Here is a 22,585-nt window from a genome sequence, read left to right on the forward strand (position 1 = left end):
TGATCTTGTATCAAATCTTCAATTGGTCCCATTCTTTCATTATTAAGCAAGTAGCAATAGTATACCATGTGTCTATAATGCTTTTGATCAATCCTTAAACATTGTGGCCATAAATTAATGCTGAATACAATTGTTGTTGGAACATCTAAGTATTCAGGATTTGTCTAAGTTATATGTAGGTTAAAATATAAATCGAAGGCCATCAGTTAAGATCAGCAGCAATGATAATAGCCCACTCCGTGAAAATTGCAGCAGCTACAAATCAAAGGCATAATACAAATCAGAAAAAAGTTTATACTGACTTATGAGGACATTTGTTCAACTTCAGACAATCCAATTGTGCTTGAATACGTGACATGCTATTCCTGTGATCCTTTGCATCATAGATTGTACTTTAACTCAAGAAAGTATTTTAAAAATTTAATTATAACCAGAAAGAATTTCCCCGCGCTGCTCACTGTAACTGGCATATCCTTCACCCAAAAACAATTTGGCTAGAATTGCAGTTATGATATTGTCCCAGCCATCAGAAAGCCTACCACTTCAAGTCACTCAAGATCTGTTTATAAAATATAACCAAAGATAATTTCATGATTCAATAAATAGTATATAAATCTGCTATTATTGGTTTTCATTTTCTTTTCAATACTACCCATTTCCATCTTCTCCTTGGTAGTTTCTGACTATTGAAATATCATTACTGCCCTTTATTGTTATTCAAATGAAGTTTTTTTTTATTAGATCTTCTGCCACTATGTATAAGGCTTTGCTTCTTCAGCAGCAATAATTCTATTTCTGAAGGAAAATAGAAGTGATTGCACACAAAATTCTGAGCTCTTACTTTATGTTAGGTTAAGTCTATGCCTGAAAAATTGGATTTTCATTTAATCCAATCCAAAAAGATCAAAAGATTTTTATTAGCTTTCTTACCAAAGGAGGAAAACAGGCAGGTTTTTTTGGTTCAAAGACCCATGAAATCATAACTCCTCCCCAATGATGTATATAAGACACACTTAATGACCGAATTAAACTCTAATTTCTTTCATCAGATGGTATTCATCATTTTTTGTATATATTTTTCTTTTAAAAGAAAGGGAAAACCAAATATCCTATATAAATGGTTGAAAGAAAATGTTACAATTCACTTAAATAATGTTTTATATCTTGGAGGAGATCTATGAGAAATATAATCTAAAAGATACATAACTATAAATACATTGTTGTGGCTTTATTAATACAATATGTTGATTAGCAAAAGAAAACTTAATTGACACCACGTATAGCTCTCAAAAACACATCTAACAGTTTCACATTGAGGTATATAAAATTAGTTCGTTATGTCTGCTAACAGCAAGTGGACTTAAAAATTATGTATTGTAGTATCCTATCAGCAGTTTTTCCATGCACAGAAATGGAAGAACCATTGCTAGAAGCACAGTCCTATTTTTTGGCAGGGAAACTAATATAAAAGACAGAACACATGAAATTATTAGGCATTTTGACCAAGAACTACCATCCCTGAGATAAGACAAATTTCAAGGTTATTGGGATTTGTTACAAGATACATGAAGAAGGAGCAGCATTGCCTGGTACAAAGACTGATGGTGATACATTTGGATGAGATTGGGCAAGAAGGCCACAGGGTTAGCAAATATTTACCCGCCACCTCTGTGTATAAAGAGAGCACTCTCCTCCAGCTGCCAAGAGATAAGAAATAAAGGACTTCAGGGGCTTACTGACCCTTGGGAGAGAAAGCTAATTACATTAAACAATTCTGGTACAATGTGAGCCATCGTGTAATTAAATACTAGCAGGTTTATTCCAGATACCATGAGCCATAGTAATTTAGAAAAAGAATGGCAGATTCCATAGGAGTACCTATGCAGAGCATGATCACATGGACCCTAAAGATCTAGAAATATAACAACACAATCATTTTAATCAGCTTCGATTCCCAAGAGGCACTAGTGAACAAGTAACTTGAGAATATGCCTTTTATGATATTAATCTCTTTTTCCAGTTTACCTGCACCAATGTTCTCCTATACACTTCCTCACTGAGAATCAGAACCCACCACATAGAAAAACTAAACATGAGAGGCCTACAGAACAGCATTCTTAAAATATTCTCCTTTAATATGAAGAGAAGCAGACATTTTAAGCAGCTAGACTCAACTTTTCAATTACAGAAAAAAGCTTGATCTTGAAACAGACAAGGATTAAAACAATTTGGATTGTAGTTACGACAACATAAGTTTGTTCTGTGACCTTGGACAAATTTATTTCTTGACCTTAACGAAGTGTCATGATTTTCACCATCCTCCTGGCTCTGAGCAGGTCCTTGACTCAAGGACAACTTCTGGCACTGTTGCTTTACTTTCATTAAAGGGATACAATTCTCTAAGGAGTCTCTGGTGATTTCTGCTTCCAAAGGTGCTTTTGACACCATGTGTAAGAAGAGACAGTTTGCCATCTCCTTGCCTCCATGATCATCATGAAAACTCTCAGGGCTGCTCTAAGGTAAAGACATGGATTTCACTCACCTCCATAGACTTCTATGTTGTTCCTCGAGCTGAGTTAGAAGATGCTCAATGTATTTATTGGAGTCCATATATTCCTATACATGCAGACATACAAAGACAAATAAAGCCTCATTACAATAGGCACCAACATTCAGACTCTATTTCTCTTTATAGGATTTTTTTAAAAAAATATTTTATTTATTTATTCAGGAGAGACACAGAGAGAGAGGCAGAGACATAGGCAGAGGGAGAAGCAGGCTCCCTGCAGGGAGCCCAATGTGGGGCTCTATCTGAGGACCCCAGGATCATGACCTGAGCTAAAGGCAGATACTCAACTGCTGAGCCACCCAGGTGCCCTAAGGGAAAGATGTTTGACAAGATAATCCCTGGTCTCTCTAGTTCTAGGAATTAATATATCTGTTACTTATATACAGAGTTCCCTGGAGATAAATATTTTCTCCATATTATCAGATCATTCTATAAACAGAGAACTGGAGTTCTATAGAGTCAGCATAGAAACCCTCTTATTCACAGAAGAAAGGTAAATTTCATAGTCATCTACATTGTGGTCCATATATTCAACTATATAAAAATAAGCAAGCCAAGGACATTGGGTGGCTCAATCAGTCAAGCGGCCAACTCCTGATTTTAGCTCAGGTCATGGTCTCAGGGACCTGGGATCAAGGCCCATGTAGGGCACTTTGTTCAGCAGGGAGTCTGAACTTGAGGATTCTCTCCTTCCTCTGCCCCTCCTCCTGCTCACACTTGCATGTACATGTGCTCTCTCTAAAAATGAATAAATAAATCTTAAAAAATAAGTAAGTCAATGTTGCTGATTTTAGAAAAATAAGAATAAAGTAGACAATGCAGAACTTGATTATACCGGTCTTATGATAATTACCTCCTAGTAAAAATGCTACTTTTGAACTAGATAGAATGCTTTATTTATTCACTGGGCATATTGTTGACATGGATGAAACATGTCCATTTCCCTTTATCTCCTTATATAAAAACATAGTCTAAATTGTTTTGGGGGTTTTGTGAGTTTTTTTTTTTTTTTTTTTTTGTCTCTGAAAAAAATCTGGCTTCTAAGAAGATATGAAAGCAAGGTATATTTTTATATTCTTCTCAATCAAACCATATTTTAAAGAGATATTTCTGAAAAATAACAAATTCCTTTGTAACACAGGTTTATAGAAGCCCATAGGTTGGGCAGCCCCAGTGGCCCAATGGTTTAGTGCCACCTTCAGGCTGGGGTGTGATCCTGGGGTCTTGGGATCAAGTCCCACATCAGGCTCCCTGCATGGAGCCTGCTTCTCCCTCTGCCTGTGTCTCTGCCTCTCTCTATCTCTCTCTGTGTGTGTCTGTCATGAATAAATAAATAAAATCTTAAAAAGAAAGAAGTCCATAGGTCATAAAATAGGATTTTTTTTAAATTAGTGATTTCTGAGTATGAAGTTCATATGCAATAATTTCAGTTGCTAACTATGGAACTAAATACAATGTTTAAATTTGTGATGATTGGTTTCATCCTGAACCTGATATTTCTTCTACTTTCTATTTGAACATCTAGCCTACCCTCCTCTGTGTCTATAGTATATCTGTCTTAGATGAACTAGCGTACAATGGTTCCCGTGGTAAGGTGCCCGTGAAAGTTACTGTTTTGTTTCTTATGGATTTGAGATAAACTAAGAACTTTAATTAATGCTGATTCTTTCTGATATAGATTTTTTTTTAATTTTTATTTATTTGTGATAGTCACAGAGAGAGAGAGAGAGGCAGAGACACAGGCAGAGGGAGAAGCAGGCTCCATGCACCGGGAGCCCGACGTGGGATTCGATCCCGGGTCTCCAGGATCGCGCCCTGGGCCAAAGGCAGGCGCCAAACCGCTGCGCCACCCAGGGATCCCTAGATTTGTTTTGATTAAGTGCTGTATATAATCTACTGCTCCTATAAGAATAAGTATTATAATGGGAGAGGGCAGAAACTACATCTGTAAGAATTGACCTGATACTATGGAAAAAACCCTTTCCTAAGTTTCTGGAACTGGGTCTACCCACTTAGTCTTTTTACTTTCTACCATATTTCAGGTAGGCTAGACAGTGCACCATATCTTTACCTAGCTAAAACTGCTCTTCTCTGACAGTATAACTCCATTGCAGATCATGAACTAAAGAATTTTATTCTTTTCAAATAATATTCTTTTTTCATGTTAATTATTTAAAAGATACCATTGGGCATATCAAAACTAAAGCAGATATCTGTTAGTGCAGAAAGTTATAATAGTTTGTATTTATGGCATTAAGCATCCTGATCAAGATTTAAAGGTTTAGAACACTTGAAGTTATCAAAGACATTAATTTTCAAATACATCCATCAATATTTTTAAAATACAGTTTCCAATTAGAAACAAATACATAAATCTCAAAGTCATTCATCCATTCTTTATTCAACTGTTTTATCAAAATGTATTATACTCCAAATGCTATTCTAAGTTTGCTTCATAGAGTAATAACTGAGAAAGAAAAATTCCTTCTATCAAAGAGCTTATATTCTGTAGAGAGAAACATAACAAGTGAACACATTGACTTCTGACTACTGACTGATATGCTATGAAGGAAGCACACCAGTGATGAGAGAATTTACATAGGGAAGGGGCACCTCCCTTATATAAAGTGGTTGGAAGGAGACTCCAAGCAAATGGTATTAATCTAACACCTGGAAGAAAAGGAGGAGGTAAGCATATTGAGAAAAGAGGGATGAGGGAAAGAAAACAGCATCTGCAAAGACTCCAATCTGTGGAGACCATTACCTGAGTGAATACTAGGACTGTGTTGTTGCTAAGGTGAAATGAAAAAGCCAAATCTTGTTCAGAAGACAGCAGTTACCACCTGGAAAATTCAATGCACGTAAAGGCTTCCTATTATTTTTATCTTAACTAAAGCTTTCACAAAACGTCATTGTGTCAGGCATTGTGCTAAGTACTTTCACAATGTTTTCTCATTTAATCTCAATATCCCCATAAGGTAGATACTATTAGTATCCCCATTTTGAAAATGAGGTAACAGACTTTCCAGTGTTCTATAGCAAGGAAGTGGCAGAGCCAGGATTTGAATCCTGCCATAAATCTAGTCCAGAACCATCTGTGTATGCTCTTCCTAAACCCACCCTCTGACCTTCTCATCCTCAGTGTCTTTGTCTATGCTATTCCATTTGCCTAGAACACTTAACCCCACCCAAAAAAAAGTGGTAACAGTAATAATATTTACTATGCAAATTAAATAAAGTAGCTCCGCCCATTTCCCCTAAAACTAACTGTAATGAAAACCATGCGCTCTTAACCAATGTAATAATGGGAAAGTAGGAATATGAATTTTCCTTCCTTTTGAGCTATATTTTTCTCCATAGCACTGTCCCTTCTAACATCCAATATATTTTACTTGAGTTTTTTGGTGTTGCTTATACCCCACTCATTTCTCCCCGACTTCTCCCCCACCACACACACACAGGCTAATGGAAATGAAATGAGAAAAAAATACAGTGCATACATGTACTTTCTGTTGAATGAATTAATTTTTACCCCAGATAAATTCTACCCTTATGCAGCATCCTCACCTATTTATCATTTCCATTCCCTAAATTGGAGAAATTAGTTAACTAACAAGAAATATCTATCATTTTATAAAAATAAAATAGGATTATTCCATTTTTTGTCTATTTGGATATTAACTCCAAGAAAACAATACATGGTGAAGGCAGTGGGGCTGCAGTGGTTTGCAGTAAGCTATAGTCATATCAAGTTCAATACTGTAGCTACTATACCCACAGCAAGAGCTTGGCCATAAAGCACATACTGGATGTTATTAAATAGGGTACCCAGTATTCTAAAGTATCAAAGGTACAGATGGAAAGAAAGGACATGGCAAAATCCCACCTCACTAAAGCATAGCTCCCCAAATTGCCTGAAAAACACTGGATATTTGAGCCAACTTAAACAAAATTTCTTTATAAATGTAGATAGCAAGGAAATAGAATATTCACTGTCTATTGGCTAACCCGGAACTGGATGGATCACTTCAGAATAAGTGCATTGGAAACAGACAACATAAAACCCATGACAAAGTATGAAAGGACAAGAGATACAGAACATCACCCTTAGTCAGGAGACAGAGCACCACTTTGAAAATGATTAAGAGAACTATGAAAGCATTATAGAAAAACCTTAACATGTTCAGTAGTATCCTGAAAAGTATGGACCCTATGAAATGTGCAGAAAAACTTAAGGGAAAAAAAAGGTACTGAGATGAAAAGATAACCAATTTAGGGTTTATTTTTTAGATTTTATTTATTTTAGAGAGAGAGAGAGTGCGTGCACCCAAGAGAGAGTTGGGGGAGGGGCAAAGGGAGAGGGAGAGAAAGAATATAAGCAGACTCCTCACTGAGCACAGAACCCCATGTGGGGCTCAATTCCATGACCCTGAGATCATGACCTGAGCCAAAACCAAGAGTCAGATGCTTAATCAACTGAGCCACTCAGGTGCTCTGATAGCTCAATTGATTTTTATAAAACAAGATAAGCTGAAGTAAAGAAAAAAAATTAAAAGGGAGCTGAGTGAGCTAAGAATTTCAAGGAAATACACATCGCAAATGCAAAATTAAAACCTGTCGGTCCCCACTGTGATTTTTATGACAAACTAACTCTTCCCACCATGGAAAGGCAAAGGATTTTGGTGTATTGGCATGAAATTGGTCACACAAATGAAGTCTACTTCTCAAGTATCTCATCTAGAAACAATTATGGCCAGAACTTAAATACTCACTAACCCTTCTGCCCTTTCTTTAGTAGAATTAACTTAGTTCTGAAAACCCTACAACTAGAGAAAAACATACACATATAACCCAATTATCCGTGGTGTCAACATTCATTGAGCGCAACACAGCTTACCTGTGAAGGCTGTCAGTTTCTCAAGCATTCCTTTGGCCACTCACCACAAAGACCTTGTTCAAAGTAACTAACTCAGTCAAGGTTCTATTCTACTCATTTTCCTTATGAAAAACTCATCTTAGATATGAAAGTAGAACTGACCTTGAAAGCACATACATAGTCCTGAGGACAGATATAATCTAAGTATATTAAGTACAAGATAAAGACGAGAAAAGAAACATAATGAATATTGGGTCAGAAAACGTAGATTTGTCTAACAATTATGGCTCTGGAGTATTTTACAAGATTTGGGATGGAAATAATGATCAAAGAGATAATTTTTTAAAAGATTTTTAAAATTTATTCATGAAAGACACAGAGAGAGGCAGAGACATAGGTGGGGGGAGAAGCAGGCTCCCTTCAGGGAGCCTGACACAGAACTCAAACCCAGGATCCCAGGATGAGTCAAAGCCTCAACCACTGAGCTACCCAGTGCTCCTGATCAAAGAGATAATTAAGGAAATATTTCAGAACAGAGAGGGGAAAAAAAGACTTGAACATGCACATCAAAAGGGCTCCCCACATCACATTCTAGGGAGAGTTTTTCTATAAACCATCCACACATCTGCTTGCATAAGAGCTAAGAAAAAATAGTGGATGTAGGGGGGGACCACAAGCATCTAAACCAACAAACAGGTTTCCTACCAAAGATTTAAGAAAGGCTGTTTCGTAGCTTCCAGCCATCCCCAATATCTACTGAAATAAGCAACATAGACCTTTGAGTTTAAATCCACAATCACCAATCAAGTAGTTGTTCTAGAACAAAGCAACAGAAAAATATTCACAGGTACTCATGAATTCAGGAAATAAAGCGTCTAATTTAATTGAAACATGTGTGTATATATGTATCTTGAACTTCCTTGAACTTACATATACACATATATACCAAATGCTGAAGAGATGAATATATACCAAATATGTAAATGTAGGCATGTGTGTGCATACGTGTACATATACACACATTCTTTACCTGAGTGATGCATAAAGAATTTATAATATAAAACAAAAATTCAAAGGAATTTAAATGGATTTTATGTCTATAAATATAAATATAAAAGTAAACAAAAGTCCCAGATGTAAGATGTAGAGTATACATTATATATCTTTGTCATGGACAGATGGAGGGGAATGAGAAACAGGAGAGCCAGATCACACAAAAGTCTCTTTGTACATAGGAACAAAATTATTGTTCTACACTTAATAATCAGGAAAGTTTAAGTACAAGGGTATATTTTGTCTACATGTTTAACAGCTGAGGAAAGCAATTTGATAATAGGTCATGAAAATGAAAACATCAATGTACCTTTGATCCAGAAACTCCATGTCTAGGAATCATCCTGAGTAAACAATCAAATTAAAACAAATGATGTTCAAATATTATTTATGATGACATGAAAAAACTGGATATATCTTAGCTTCTAAAAATGTGGGAATGATTAAGATAAAGCACTCTTTGTCCATTTGAGGAATTACGTAATTCCTTCAATTTGTAAAGAATATATAATAAAATGGAAAACAGTATAATATTAGGTGAAAGACCTAGGATTTAAAACTGCATAATCCTTTTTTAATTACAATATTGAAAACATATACAAGAGATTAAAAGAGAAGAAAGCATAGTATATGATAGTATTATGGGTTAAATTTCTTCTGCATAATTCTCTTTCTAGTTTACTATATGCTTACTACACAAATTTAAAAAGTCATGATTTTTTTAGAAACATATAGCTCCAGAAAATAAAATCAACAAAAATTTTATTATAATTAAATTTAAAATATCACAATGCAACCGTTTATGTTAATTAAAAAGAAACTAAGCTGGTGTTTGAAACAATAGTGTCTCTTTTTTATTATTACTCACCTTTGTCAGTGTTCTGCTAAAAGCAATTCACCCAAGTTAAGATTAGAGAGGAACACCAAGTTACACCAAGACATATTTGTATAATGTGCTTAAAAGTTTTACAAAGGTACAGCACTAAAAAGACATCTGTTTCTTGGCTAAAACTTATGCAAATTAAAATCATTTTGGAGATGTATTTCAGGAAATTTGCCTTTCATTTCTTTAATGCACATGATTCAGGGCAATTAGTATGAAACATTTAAAGTGATTAGAGGTTTATAGATACACCTAGCATTGCATATCTGTGTGGCATAAGCCCACTTAATGTGAATTGTCTGATCTAGGTCAATTCTGAGTAAGACCCATTATAAATGAATTCTAATGATGAGAGGATCTAATGTATCATTAGTTTAAAGTGGAGTATAAAATACAATACTAAAATCAAAGCTTGCAGGGATCCCAAATCCCTCCAAATAATCTTGATGTTATAATCAGTGTAATTTATGGCAGAGTTTGTAAAATTGTGTCAGCACTCTTGTCACCACTAATGTAGGATTCCCGGTTCACCTTTGGGCAAAGTAGCACACACCAGGAGGCCAGCTGTTCAGATCAACACAACTAACATTAGATAGAGGGGTTTCCACAATTAGAAAAATGACTAACAACTATAATAAATGATGCTACCTTCAAAAATTATTTGTCATCTTAATAAAAAGGTACACCTGCACAGTGATTGTAAAAATTTCAAACATACCAAATTTGGGAATTACACAGCAAGTGATGGAAAATTCTCTCACATTTGACTGGCATCTGTGCCGACATAAATTCTTCCAATGATATATTTTTAAATGTTAAACACAAATCAATTCAGAAATATCGATTCTAGCAGATTGATCTCACTGCCATTATCTCTCCATTAGCCAACCTCTAATTCCTCCTTGTTCATGTATTAAACAATTCAACCTTTCTTCCACTGGCACTGCAAACTCTTCAGCGGAACTGCTTTATTAGAGCCATGAGTGACCACCGCAGGTGGAATCGCAGGGCATTGTTCCTGATGATCAGTTCCTGTAGTGCTTGACATTTCAAATCATACTCTATCCTTCTCTGGTGTTCTCTGAAAGGGTTTCCTGTTTCCATCTACTGCTCTGAGATCCTTGTCTTTTTCCTGCCATCGTGTATCAAGGGTATGGTTCTATCTCAAGGCTTCTTTCATTTTCTCCTGGAAAATTTAGTAGACTGTCAGGGCTTCCACAATCACCAAAAATCTAAAGTGTCCCAAAAAGTCATAACCAAAGTTTGCTATCAAATGGATGGACACTTAATAGCATGTTGAATAGAAAACCCTACAGAGCACAAACATCTTAGTGCCCTGATCATAAGATGTTTATGACCTCTGCCATATATGAAAATTTCATTAGTATCCATTAACAGTAACAGAATATAGACACACAGAAACCAGAACCATTGAAACGTCTTATTGCTTGCTCCTGGGTATCAATGTAATGCAATCAATATAAATCAAATTATGAGTACAGCTTAGCAGAACAAGACATCTCAATTTGCTGGAGACTACAAAATTGTCCCCCATCATATATATTCCTTTATTTCTTTTTAAATATAGCTCCTTCTCCTTCTCAGTTTCAGCTGAACACATGGCTTCTGAGCGAGAGATTCTTTTTCCAACAAAGGTGATGTGAACATGTAATTGAATTCAAGCCAATAGGATGTAAGCAAAAATGGCGCATGCAATATCCAAAGGATCTCCAACCTAAAGACAAGGTGCTTACCCATATACACTCATCCCCCAGTTGAGAATGCTAACAAACTTCAGCCCTGAGACAGAATAGGACATGTTGAGAATGGCAAAACTGATTGATCTTAAAGTAGTTGTCCACCCACTCTAACCTTTTCCTTTGCCCCCTTACCTGAAAAAGAATGAAGTTCCTATTTTATCTAAAACATATTATTTTGGAGTCTCTATGTTACAACAGCTTGGCTTATACTGTAAGCCATAAGCTTGGCTTATACTGTGTATAGTAACACAGTAAATATTAGTCAATTCTTTTGAAATTAACATGGCAAATATACAAAGTTAAGTACTAAGCAGCTGATGTAACACCGGTGTATTGATCGATGGACATAGGTTTGTAGTCACAGTTTTCTTTGTGAAAAGAAAGCACTTTGGTGTCCTCATTTGATCCGCCCAATAGCTTTGAGTCATGATTACTATTTCAACATAGAAAACAAAGGCTCAGATTGTAGTTAAATGATTTGCTTGGGGTTCCACAATGACAGATTTAAACAATCGCTCAATCTAGCACATTTTCCACTCTAACAGGCCAAGTTGAAGCAGAACACACCCTTTCCACTGGTGACTGCCCTCCAGGTAGATTCCTTGTTGGTAAGATGAGAACTGGAGGCAGTGTAAGGGGGACAACTCTATTGTTCCCTACACTTAGGGAGATGTGGCTACATGCAATGCCATCAAACAAGGTCAGAAATAAACCTTCAGGTGCATGCTAATTGGACAATCTGCATTAAGTTTGGCTTTGCTTTTGCTTTGACTTGCCTGCCCAGGTTCAACAAGGCCAAGGGCAGAAATTAAATTATCATCTGATATTCAGCACTCTATTCTCATAAATGGAATGAATCCAAATACACATCTTTCAATTTTTATCAAACTTGATGATTGTATTACTTATGTATTCTCTGAGGAAAAGACATAAGAGCTATACTTACTTGGTTTTAAGTGGAAAAAAAAGACATGATAATTGTATTTCTAAGCTGTCTATTCCATTTTATTATATATGGCATTTAATGGCAGTTTGAGAAATAAGATAAATTGTTTAGATGAAGGAATTCACTTTTGTGGTAAAAGTAACTCAATTCATTTTAGTACCCACCCCCAACCCCACTGAGAGTAAAGTGAAAAATAATTCTATCTCTCCTAAAGTTCTACAAATCAGGAACATATCAATTGTCAACATGGCAGTAGATTGTGTACATACACAGACAAAAACAAATATACAAGTGAAATAGAGTATTTTAACCTTATTGCTTTGATAGACACTGATAGAGCTTTAAGTAAGTGGAATGCCTCAGTTAGGTCACGAGCTACTTTAGGTAGAAGAGTTCAGCCACAGAAAGCTATAGGACCACCCAAAACCTGGTATAATGTCAAAACACAGAATTAACTAATGGATCAATCACATCAATATATTGTACTTATTAAATGTTTCCTTCCACTCAAGTATTGGATCACAGAATGCCATTCCACTCTCTATACAGTGCAACAACCCCCCTCCCCCCCGCCGAGTCTACTATCTGTGCCCTTCAAAATCTGAATAGTTATTTTCTAATTCTATCTCCTACTACTCCTCCAAAGTTGCCCTGGAACACTGGAAAAGCCAGACTCCTTGATTTTTCTGAAAAGGTCAAGATACAAACTCTTTACAATATCAAAAATCCACTTAGTGCAGGACTTGCAAATATGTGCCAAGAAGTAAGTTGGCACCAATGTCACTCCAGTCTATTAGAGCCTTAAGGCATTTTAAGAAACTAGTGCACTTGAACTTGGTTGAAGCATCATCTGGGGGAGCCTAACACATTTATTTTCACAGAGTCATTGGATCTCATTTGTTCATCTGAATCATCTGAACCACCTGGGCTGGTTAAACCAAATTATTGGGCCAACCCCAAAGTTTTTGATTCAGTGTGTGTGGGATGGGGCTGGAGAATTTGCATCTCTAACAAGCTCTCAGGTGATTCTCATGCTACTACTGGTCTGGAGACCACTCTTTGTGAATTATTGCCTTACTATCGCAGGGATTACTTTATTGTATAGCCCTATTACCATTCACTGTCTTTTTAAAAAATTAATGAGATCTGTGTAAATAATGCCAAAGTCAATTATTCAACAAATATTTTTGAGTGTCAATTTATGTTTAGGCACTCTTCCATGTCAAGGAATCCAGCGTGAACAGTATAGACAAAAGTCTCCACCTACATGAACGTTACATTTTTGTGGAGAAAACAGACAAAGTAATTAAATGAAGTTAACTTTTATGTGGCAAGATTAAATAGAGAAGAGGGAAAAGAGGAGCTGAAGCAGAGGGTTCAGGTGAATGTAACCTGATGGAGGAGGAGACAACATTTGAGGAAAGCCTGTAAGGAAATGAGGAAACTAACCCAGATAGCTATCTTGGGAGACTCATCATAGGCTGAGAGAAGAACAAACACAAAGACTCTGAGGCAGAAGTGTGCTGGCAATTTCCAGGAACAACACAGACCTGGGATATGGAGAAGAGACAGATCTGTAAGGGTCTCACAGTCCTGATAAGAACTTTATCTTTTGCTCTTCATGAAATAAGGAGGAACCTCAGGGGAATTTGATCTGAGGAATAAAACCATCTCACTGAAGTTTGACAATGATTGCCCCGCTACTGTTAAAGGCAAAATGGGAGTGTGTGTGCACAGCAGAAGGAGCAGAAGCCAGGAGACCAACTGGGGGCTACTGGCAGGACAATCCCCGGGACCAGAGACATCATACATAGGGAGAGTCATCAACTGTTGGATTCAAAATGTATTTTTGAAGATCAAGGTGATAGAATTTACTGCTGGATTAAACGTAAGAAGACGGAAAAAGGAAGTTATCAAAGGTAGTATTCTGTTTTTTTTGCCTAAGCAATTGGATAATTAATGTTCCATTTACTGACAGAAGACTATGGAAGGAGCATGTTTGTGCAAGGGTATTGAATAAATTTTTCTCCTTTGGGCAATTAGATTTGAGAAGTCTACCACATATGGGAGAAAAATGTTGATGAGGACATTTGTCTTCAGACAAGAGGTCTGGGAGGCAGAAATTTGGGATTCCATAGTGTGGATGAGTAGTATTTGGAGCCAGGAGACTGAAGTGAGATTCCCTGATGAAAGAACAACACTAAGAGGAAAGGATCCAGAAACTGGAGGTTGGGAGGAGGAGAACAGGCCAAGAAATTAAGGAGAAGCCAGTGGGAGAGGAACAAGAGATTGGTATTTCAGAACAGTGTTTCAGGAAGAAGGGAGTGCCAGATACAATCAATGATCAAGTAAGGGAGGCCCTCAAAATAACCATGGTAGTTGCCAATCTGGAGGCCCCTCATGTCTTGACCAAAGCACTTTTAGTGGAGGTTTTCCAATGTCCTCACTGGGGAAGGAAAGAGAAAATTTGTGACAGGGGTAGGCTGAACCTGCCTTCTATGAACAAAACTTTCTAGAAAATATGAGATGCTTATTAAAGTTCAGTGTTCCTGAGAGGCTACAGAGGCACTTGGGAAAGTGGCAGATGCCAGGTCCTGGACCAGAGATACAGATACTCTGAATCTGGGAGTCAGATCGGGCCCAAAAATGTAATCTTAAGAAGACCTAGGGGAAAAGATGTTGCCAGTTCTCTCTGAGGCACCTTTGGAGAATGGTCTCTCAAACGATGATCATTCTTAGGGGCTCACACAACAAAACCGATCCATCATCAGCCAAACCTTCCCTGCAATACTCCAAACTGCCCCTGCAATACTCATAGCACCTATTCTACTGAAGTAAGTCAAGGCCTTAAGTTTGTTGACATTCCTATTATCATTAGGGAATAAGACTGAACATAAAGATGTTTCAGAAAAAAAGAGCAGATGGTACCACTCACGTTAAAGCCAGGAACTCTTCTAGGAAAACTTGAGCTGCTTATCCAAGGAAGATGCCCTTTGCTACACAGGAGGGGGAAAAATATATATTTAAATATTTGCTTTCATATTCATCTTTAGTAAGAGGCTCCCCTCAGGAAATGGGGTATTTCCTACTGGGTGAAGGGATTATGCATTTATGCATTAACACATAAACCTTGTTTGCATTTTATTTTCTGAGCCTGAAAGATTCAAGGATTTGAGTATGTCGCCTGTTAAGCTGCATTTCTCACTTGTGGACTCATAAATCACATGGGAGGAAAGAACATTCTTCCTGGAGCAAGGTATTTCAAAGACTTTCCCTCCATTGCCTTTGGGTGGGAATAGGTGGTGCTCAGAAGTAGATGCCATTTATGTCTATTTTTCATTGTAAAAAATCAGAAAATGAAAGTAATGGAATGGATCTTAAATTTTCCTCACTTTCACGTGGCTGCAGGCTACTGTTTTAATTATTTAAAACATCCAGACTTGTTTTGGGGAAGAGAAATACTAGTTCTGTCTTGTTGAATTTTCTAAAACAAAAAGGCATCAGAACTTATGAAATGCCACCAGCGCCCACCATGTTTCCTCCTCCCCCTGAGTCTGTTCTCCATGTTAACATCAAATGATGTATTGTGGGAGACCACAGATATCCCCCTGCCACACATCACATGAAATAAAGGCTGGAGGCTCTGAAGAGATATATTGTCCTCTCTCAGCTACCTTCTCAGATGTAGTATTTTGCAAGGTATATGTATGCACGTGAATACACATAGAATAAAGCCATGTTGCCAATGCGAAATATGCAAAAGTAATAAATCTACAAATTATGCAAAATCAGATTTTAATGTGATTGACAGAAGCTACAAAACCATAGTCAAAAATATTCTCAAGAGAAAACTGGTATGAAGAGCTGAACCAGAAAATCTTTAAGGTCAGACCCAACTTTGAAAGAGTAAGCAGGGTCTCTTGGGCAATAGACTATGTGATTGATTTGAACACAATATTCTGTGGCCATCTCCCCCTCCCCACACTAAAGAGCAAGTACCAGGGAAATTCTAACAGAGGATAACAAAGAACTGTCCTCTCCTGTCAGTTAATTTCATCCTGAAGAGGTAGAGCCAGTAGGCTGGGGTAGGACTTGGGTTCTATCTGAGTGTGAGGGTCTAAGAACAAACCAAAGCCTGAACTCACTGGAGCCTCTGCAGCAGACACGGTAGGCGTGTTCAGTAGAATTGTCCTCCATTAGGGCTGCCAGCATGGAGGACCCCTAATGTAACGAGAATTCTAGGCCCTTTCTTTAGCTGTGGCAACCCTAGTGCTGAAAAAAAAAACACTTGGACTTGCCCAGCATCCTAAAGGAAGAGGCCAACTCTACAGAAACAAACTTAGCTCCTTGAGGACCAGTTAAGTGGTATTTCAATATGGTTTCCTAAGCCAACATCAATAGTAGCATAACGAGCATGGGGCAAAGCAGAACACATCTGGCTGCCATTGTTATTTTTCATATCTTTAAATATGACCAGGAAAATGCCAAGTGGGAACTAACAGGAAGGAAGGGGAAGAATGAAGCCCCTCTTTTGGCAATGGGTCCTGTCTCCTGTAAATAAAGAGACTGCATCAGTTGGCAGATGACCACTTTCATGGGGCAGCACCTCTTTCTACTTGGCAGTCTTAGCTCTGCCAGGGCAGAAAGTGACATTGAGCAGTGGGAAAACATGCTCCCCTCTGAGCATTTTCTTTCGACCTGAGAGAACCTGAGCCTACAGTTTTGTCAAGTATCAGAAATAACTTCCAGGAGAATCATGCTTATGGGATCAACTGCCAATTATACAGGAAGATTTCAGCATTGTTTTGAAAGATGGAGAAAAGGAACTTATGAAGTGCAAGATACCCCAATAAGAAACTCAGTAGCAAACTTTTCATTTTTCTCAGAGACTAGATTAAGTACTGTTTCCTGGTAACTTCCACTCTCAACTCTGTGGCTTATTTTATGTGAAAAAGAAAACTGAGATTATCTGCCATTGTGCCCCAAACGTGGTATGAAATCATTACCACTCTTCTGATTAAAAAGTGTTTTTATTAGTGGTAACCCAAAGGGCTGATATAGCCTGAAGGAAATTGCACTGTTCTCTTGTTTGAAAGGTAATTAAAAAGCTGTTTTGCCCTGACAGTGGAAACTCTCTGATTCAGAAGAAAAGAAGTTTCTTCTCTCTTGAAGGGCAAGACAAATTAAGTATGTGTTAGAACGTGGTGACACAAGTCTGTATGCTCCCACTGGAAAATCTGGAGAGAAATATTGTAACACACAGCAACTTTTAATTTAGAGCAAGACAGAATGCATGCCCAGAACCTCTATCTCTGGGCCAATTCATCTCTGCCAAGGCAGAAAGAAGAGAAGCAGGGTGGTAACCCATTGTGTTCCCTTGGCCAGCATCATTAGCATCACCTAAAAATATGTTAAAAGCATAAATTCTGGGGCCTTTCCCCAGACCCATGAATCGGAAACTCTCCAGGAAAGGTCCAGCAATATGATTTTGCCAAGTTCCCCGATGACACTGATCCCACCCAATCAAGAACTAATAAGTTATTTACCTGTCACCATTACATTCATTACCCACATATCCCCCCCAAAAAAATTTAAAAGAAACTAATCACGTAAGTCAATAATTCTTGAGTTGCCCTCAGCACTGCATAACAATTCGAGGTTTCTTTCTAATATATCCTACTTTTGAGGGTGGGGGCTGGGGAATCATTAAGTGACTTACTTCATTGCATCAGGTGAAAAATCAAAGTTTAATTAAAATAATGTAAAACCAGCTTCACTTCCGTGAAGCCCACATTTCTACCAATTATGTAGGTGCCATTTTAAAAACAGCAGGAGATCAGCACACGTGATAAAATGGTAGCAGATGCACCTGTGCTGTTACTTACTTTTTTTTTTTCTTCAAGTGTTTCCTCCGAAAGTCTTAAATTGCTAAAACCATTAAATGCATGGACTATACAACATTTGGGATCTCAAGAGTCAGGGAAGTGCTTTTTACTGGAACAATCATCCACGACAGGAACTCCATTTTTAAAAATCCATGTATAGGGTAGCAATGCAGACAGTTCACTTACCAGTGGATAATAATTTAACTATCCTAATCCTTATTTTTGATGAAAATCAGCCACACTTAGACAAGGCAGATGTGCTAAATCGATTTAGGAAGGCAATTTACTGTGATGAGGTTGTTACTGAGTCAAAAAGAACATCAGGAAATTTATGCAAATATTTTGGGGAATTTGTTCTGAGTATGCAAATGCCACATAATTAGTTATCAAGCTTTTCATGCAAAATTAAATTTGCTATAATAACAAATCACACTTAAGAATAAGGCTAGTTAACATGAAAAGGCCCCTCATTCTTATGACTGAAAAGCTGCAAATTGAGGGGACATTGCAGGTGAGTCTACTTCCAGCCTCTAGTATTGTTATTCATTGTAGTCAAACAAACCTACTGCAACAAGAGGTGGGAGGATTTGGATCCCTGGTGGCTCAGCAGTTTAGCACTGCCTTCGGCCCAGGGCGTGATCCTGGAGACCCGGGATCAAGTCCCATATCAGGCTCCCTGCATGGGGCCTGCTTCTCCCTCTGCCTGTGTCTCTGCCTCTCTCTCTCTCTCTCTCTCTCTCTCTCTCTCTCTCTCATGAATAAATAAATAAAATCTTAAAAAAAAAGAGGTGGGAGGATTTGGAGGCCTCTGTGGGCAGTATTTGGGTACAGGCAGGAATCAGAGGAAGTAGAAGCGATGGAGCCTCTGATTTAGGATTAGGCTGCCTCAGCATCTTTAGCCAGATAGAGTATCTTTTAGCCTTTTAGCCTGGAATTCTTTTTGAAAGACTCGGTGCTATGGTTTAGTTTACCAGAAAAAGTCAGATTTCTATTTTGGATGTGATCTCTAAAATCTCACTACTGCTCAATTCCTGCCCGCTCCAGGCTGACAGGGGGGAGAGAAGTTGGACTTTAGCATATTGGCTTTCCCTGACTCACTCACTCAGCATCCCCTCTGCAAGGTGGGCTCTGGACCTCCTCTTGCTACCAAAGCTCTGTTTCCACTCTCCTTGCTGAAAAATATAGGAACTGAGCTCTAAATGTGTCCTGGCCACTTAAGCTGTAGTTCATCCCTGCTTGTCCAGGGCTCAGAAGTTTCTCAGGATGTGAAACTTTCGGTGCTAACACTGGAGAGGTCTTGAGCAAATTGGGACAAGTCGTAGAGTCTTCCATAATCACATGTTCCTCTATTACTGCAGCCTCTTTGCCCATTCCTCACTACTGGGCTTCAGTTTTTCCAAAAATAATGTGAGAATGGGCTCAGCCCTGAAGTTCAGTGCTACTGACCAGCACTAACTCCAGGACACACTTTTGCTCATCCACCATCCACCGAAGAAGTGAAGGCTTCTTCCGGCCCATCCCGTCACTCACTGAGGTCTTGCTTCATCCCAGGTGGACTGCTCTGGAATGAAGGGGTCACCATCTTCCTGAGGTTCACTCTCAGAAGGCTCCTGCTCTATCTCCTCCAGATCAGAGCCCCGAAGACTGATCTGTTTGTATCACAGCCATGCCCCCACCTTGCATACCATGCTTTGATATCAATTTCTATCCTTCAACTAGATTAGACTCACTTCTATTCTTGGTTTACATCTAGTCCACACTGGTTCATTATTGACGTTTGCATTTTACTACCTTAAATATATTTTTCTATCTCTTATAAAAGTGATTGGTATACTTTTTGAACATTCAATGCTATCTTTTCTCAGAGGTCACAGAACACTGGGCATAATATTGTTTCGAGTCAAGACTAGTCAAGTGCTTTGCCACATTAGTATAGAGTGTATAATGACAAAAACAGATTTTACTATCATGCTTTTTTGGCAAAAAGAGGGACTTAAAGCTATACTGAAGCTAGTAGGCTACTCTAGTTTTGAAAGCCGCATTTATCCCTCAGACAGAGAGATCAGACAACAATGGTAGAGATATTTGTAAAAACAGGGAAGTGAGTGATAACAACACAATGTCTGTCTGGCTGCCCACACATGGAGACATCTAGTTTCCTCTTAAAGCTGGCTGTTAAAAGTACCTGACTTCTTTGGTTTCAAGAGCTCAATTACCTACTAGTTTCCACATCCCAAACTTAACAATGAGATACTCCGTCGCCACCTGCAGTGTGTTTGACCCCTTCCCCCTCTATCCCTCTTAAACTAAAAAACCCCAAACAGAACAATAACCAGATCAAGTCTCGAGATTCTAAAACAATAGCTATTTCATTCACTCCAGCTCAATAGTATTGCCTTCTCGACTTTAACTTTAACCATGCCTTGTCTTTGTCCGATATTCAACTTAACTAGCTGAATCTTAAAATATTGAATATTTATACATTTCCTTGACGTGAAAGTTGTTTTTGTAAAAATTACGTGCATATCTAATTTTAAAACATTTTATAATGACTTTACCTCACAATAAATCATTTGTAAAGTATTACCATTGGCCTCTGAGAATGGAACAAAGTACAGATGCAGGACAGTTATGTACAGTAAATTATACAGATATATTTTATAACAAAAGGCTATCATTCTAACCATGATTGAGATCCAGAGGTAAGATCAAGGCTTATTTAAAACTGAACTTGTGGGAAAATAATTTATAAAAAATCTCATTTTATATAAAGCTCTATTTTCGTGCAGCCCGGGTGGCTCAGTGGTTTAGCGCCTGCCTTCCGCCCAGGGCGTGATCCTGGAGTCCTGGGATCGAGTCCCGGGCCGGGCTTCCTGCATGGAGCCTGCTTCTCCCTCTGCCTGTGTCTCTGCTTCTCCCTCCCTCCCTCCCTCTCTCTCTCTCTTATGAATAAATAAATAAAATCTTTTTAAAAAAGCTTTATTTTCAACATGTCATCAAGTTACATGATCTTCCACAATATACCAAGACAAATACTTCTATCTCCATTTTACTGGTGAGAAGCCTGAACCTCTAAGGTTCCAATAATAATATCTGAGAGAGTAATTGAAAACAAAATGTTAATCATCAAAAATGAAAGTAAATAAAATAACTTTCCACAAGATTTCTCTAGTGCATAGAGAATATTATTCAAAAAATTGCTTTTCAGGGGTGCCTGGGTGGCTCAGTTGGTTGTGTCTGCCTTTGGCTCAAGTCATGATCCCAGGGTTCTGGGATCTAGTATAGGTTCCCTGCTTAGTGGGGAGTCCGCTCCTCCCTCTCCTTCTACCCCTTCCCTGCTTCCCTGCTCATGGTCTCCCTCTCTCACTCTCTCTCAAATACATAAAATCTTAAAAAAAAAATTGCATTTCAGAATCTTTTCTGGGAAGAGAACCTAGAACATATAAAAACTGCATATATCCCATGAGTCCTCTGGGTCTCCCTTTCCTTATTTATAAAATAAGGAGGTCCAGGGGTGCCTGGGCAGCTCAGTCAGTTAAGGGTCCAACTATTGATTTCCACTCAAGACCTCAGGATCGTGGAATCAAGCCCCAAGTTGCACTGCTCACTTTGTGGTGAGTCTGCTTGAGATTCCCTTCTCTCAACCTGTCTCTAAAATAAATAAACAAATCTTTTTTTAAAAATGAGGTGTTGGAGCCAGATCCAGGGTGAACAAATTTCAGGGAACGTCAGAATCACCTGGAAGCTTCGTTATAACACAGATTGCCATCCAGCTCTCCCCAACCCCTCCAGAGTTTCTGATTCAGCAAGACCTGAGAATCTGTATCTTGTATCACAAGTCTGCAGGTGATGGTGATGCTGCTGGTCTAGGCACACACTTTGAGAACCACTGGACTAGATCACCTCGAAGGCCTCTAAGATTTTGAGTGTGGAAAGAAAGATTCAACTCATATTCTCACATCTAAATCAGTTCAAATAAGTGTTTGTTCATCCATCCATCCATCCATCCATCCATCCATCCTTCCATCTATTTAATTTAACAAATTGTTTTGAGCCTTTATTGTAAGTGGGTTTTCAAATAGATCCTAGTTTGGGTAAAAATGGAGAAAATGATTTAGTAAAGAAAATAATTTATAGCATTTATGGGTGTTTGATAGTTCTCTAACTTCATTCTGATGATCATGTAAAACCAGGAAAAATGAATTAAATCAAGAAAAGCATGTAAAAATGATTAAGATAGCATCTGCCATAAAAGATGAACTCAGCAAACGCTAGCTGCAGGGATCATTGACACACAGACAATCCATGTATCATATCTGTTCCTTTTCTCACATTTTTGCTAGAGCTGCTAGCATCTCTCCTATTGCAGCGCTTGCAGGATTTCCTCCCTTTCCTTTACTGCAGAAGGTTAAGCAAGCAGAGACCAAGGTTAAGAAACCAAAGATCAAGACCATGCTGAGAAAGGGAGATGCTGGATTAAGAGCAGGGGAGGATAATCATATACAAACAATATAACTGCTTCCAAATGCAAGTTACCCAATTAAAAACAAACCCCCTGCATTATACATGGTGTGCTCGCCTTCATTAGGGCTGACTGTGCCTCAAGGCACACT

The 22,585-nt window shown here is 38.1% G+C and overlaps 1 protein-coding gene across 10 annotated transcripts in view; it reads right to left on the minus strand.

The window, feature by feature from the left end:
• NCKAP5 (NCK associated protein 5) overlaps window positions 1-22,585 on the minus strand; it is a 973,837-nt gene that overhangs the window by 610,203 nt on the left and 341,049 nt on the right. For 8 of the 10 annotated variants that reach the window (XM_038565025.1, XM_038565023.1, XM_038565024.1 and 5 more), the window contains one exon: window positions 2,543-2,616. In XM_038565025.1, coding sequence (XP_038420953.1) covers window positions 2,543-2,616 — 74 coding nt within the window. Of the gene's footprint in view, window positions 1-2,542; window positions 2,617-8,808; window positions 8,843-22,585 lie in introns of those variants that run through there. The other 2 variants (XM_038565028.1, XM_038565033.1) reach the window with 2 other exon arrangements.

The sequence above is a fragment of the Canis lupus genome, chromosome 19, assembly GCF_011100685.1.
Source record: "Canis lupus familiaris isolate Mischka breed German Shepherd chromosome 19, alternate assembly UU_Cfam_GSD_1.0, whole genome shotgun sequence".
Lineage (NCBI taxonomy): Eukaryota > Metazoa > Chordata > Mammalia > Carnivora > Canidae > Canis > Canis lupus.